The sequence below is a fragment of the Kryptolebias marmoratus genome, linkage group LG17 (genome assembly GCF_001649575.2).
Source record: "Kryptolebias marmoratus isolate JLee-2015 linkage group LG17, ASM164957v2, whole genome shotgun sequence".
NCBI lineage: Eukaryota > Metazoa > Chordata > Actinopteri > Cyprinodontiformes > Rivulidae > Kryptolebias > Kryptolebias marmoratus.
In genome coordinates, this window is record NC_051446.1 from 3,587,343 (window position 1) to 3,589,522 (window position 2,180).

The window sequence follows — 2,180 nt, forward strand, 5'->3', positions numbered from 1 at the left end:
AGTCATGCTTAGATCTGTTGGTTTAGCTTAGCTTATTTAGACAATTAGTTATCATTGTATCTTGTACCTGTCTGTAATTTTGTTCATTATCATGTTCTGTAACTTTGTCTGTAATTTTGTTCTTGTGTTGTAAAGCACTTTGAGTCGCCTTGTGCTGAAAAGTGCTATATAAATAAATGTACCTACCTACCTCTGTGACTGGGAGAACATGCATGGACACATGTTCTATACTACAGCCGACAACACAGCAGTCATTGTTCAGCAGTAAAACCAGCAGAACTAACATGATGGTCTTCTTGTAATGAAGTGGGTGGAGCTCTACTTGGGCTGCTAGGTGAGGGGCTGGACTCAGCTTGGGATTGCTAGGTAACAAGAATTGTGACACAACAATCTCAAGGTTTTTGAAACAGGTCATTTTGCAGGCACCAGAAAACATTTACTTATTGTCAAAAAGGACCAGGTGGTTTTTTTGCGATTGAACTGTTTCTAGAAGCAGTAGATACCCAAATGGAAGTACAAAAACATGCAAAAAGTAAATTTTGCATAATCGGTCCCCTTTAATAGTGTCAAAGAGACTATTAAATTAATTGAGATATCAAAGCTCTGTTAATGATGACTTTGTATTGCACATGTGCACACTTTTACTTTCAGGTCAAGATACTCAGAGTTATTTTAAGTCATTGTAATCAGCCTGTCTGGAGCTGAAAAGCCAGAGTTTGGATAAACTCATAGTTTGTTAAACCTCTTTTCTGGAATACCCCCAATGGTGGGGTCATCACAATGTATAGATTAAGACATTGATGTGCACTTTGAAGGTATTTCAAATAGTTTATTGTTTGTAGTTTTCCTGATACCCTCTCCAAATTCATCCTTTTATCATGTCAATAATATTGTCACCATAGATTTTTCATTATATTAAAATAATACATAATTCCTCTTTAGATATAGAACCTGATGATGAAGCTATATACAGGATATCAGCCACATGCTGTAGCCATAGAAAAAGTCACTGTCATGGCACATCTGAACAATGTGAAATCCAAATGTCCACCACAAAAATGCTCTGAATGGTATTGGGTGTGTGTGGGTGTGTGTGTCTGTGATACACACCCCCATAACTGTGGAACAAAAAGGAAGAAGTTTTAACAGTAAAGATGTTACTGAGTCTCTTGTCTATAGTAGTTGTGTTTACAACACATTGTCAGTGACATTCCACAGTAACAGAGTGACAGTGGAGCCGTCTGTGTTGCCACAGTTGTCACAGTGTTAGCTCAGTGCCATCGTCTTTCATGCTGTCTTGGCTGCTACTGGCCAAGCTTCCGTTGTGACCTGACATGGTATTGGAGCTGTAACCCAGGGATGCTCCAATGCTGCTGGGCAACGACATGCTCTGCGGGAGGGGTCTCCCCACAGCTGAAGGGTGGGGTCCACTGCAGGATGACTCTCCGTTAAGTTTCACACTGTTCCTTTTAGTAACGAGATGGGGATTGTAAGCTGTTGGGCAGTCGTTCTCTAGAATAATATCGCCATCATCATCTTCATCTTCACTGTCGCCCTCAGCAATGCTGCTGCTGTAACAATAGACCACAGTTGAAAGAATGAACATAGGTTTAGAAAGAAATATGACAGTTTGTGGTGATTAAAACTTAAACACGCTGGACAACCAGAGCAAATCAACATTTCTATAATTTAATAGTCAATTGGTTTTACCCAAAATGTCCACAAACCCACTCATTCTCTTCATCATACTCTTGATCTGGTTCTGACGTATGGCATAGAGCAGTGGTCTCCAATCCTGGTCCTCGAGGGCCACTATCCTGCATGTTTTACCTGTTTCTCTGCTCCAATACAACTGATTTGAATCAATGGGTGATTAACAGGCCTCTGCAGAACATGAAGAGGTAATTTAACCACTGAATCAGGTGTGTTGAAGCAGAGAAACAAGTAACAAATGCAGGATAGTGGCCCTTGAGGACAGAGGCGGCTCCAGATATTTTTTTTCTGCAGGTGCTAAGGGGGTGCTAAGCATTTTATTGAGGGTGCTAATGAAGGATTATTTGTTCTTACAGTTCTCAACACACACAGACGCAAGCACAAACATATATAATCATATATATATGGTATATAAATGAAGAACAGAATGAAATATACATATGTATCTGTGATAGGCCGATATCTCT

At 39.9% G+C, this 2,180-nt stretch overlaps 2 protein-coding genes across 4 annotated transcripts in view; one reads left to right on the plus strand and one right to left on the minus strand.

Annotated features, from left to right (window-relative positions):
- znf609a (zinc finger protein 609a) overlaps positions 1-2,180 on the plus strand; it is a 112,447-nt gene that overhangs the window by 104,093 nt on the left and 6,174 nt on the right. The gene's annotated exons all lie outside the window — the stretch shown is intronic.
- The window catches only part of pard6a (par-6 family cell polarity regulator alpha), a 32,506-nt gene continuing 31,134 nt past the window's right edge, over positions 809-2,180 (minus strand). Inside the window, exon 6 of one of the 2 annotated variants that reach the window (XM_017440936.3) lies at positions 809-1,568. In XM_017440936.3, the coding sequence (XP_017296425.1) occupies positions 1,259-1,568 (310 nt within the window). In that variant the 3' untranslated portion in view covers positions 809-1,258. Of the gene's footprint in view, positions 1,572-2,180 lie in introns of both variants that reach the window. The other variant, XM_017440935.3, reaches the window with a different exon arrangement.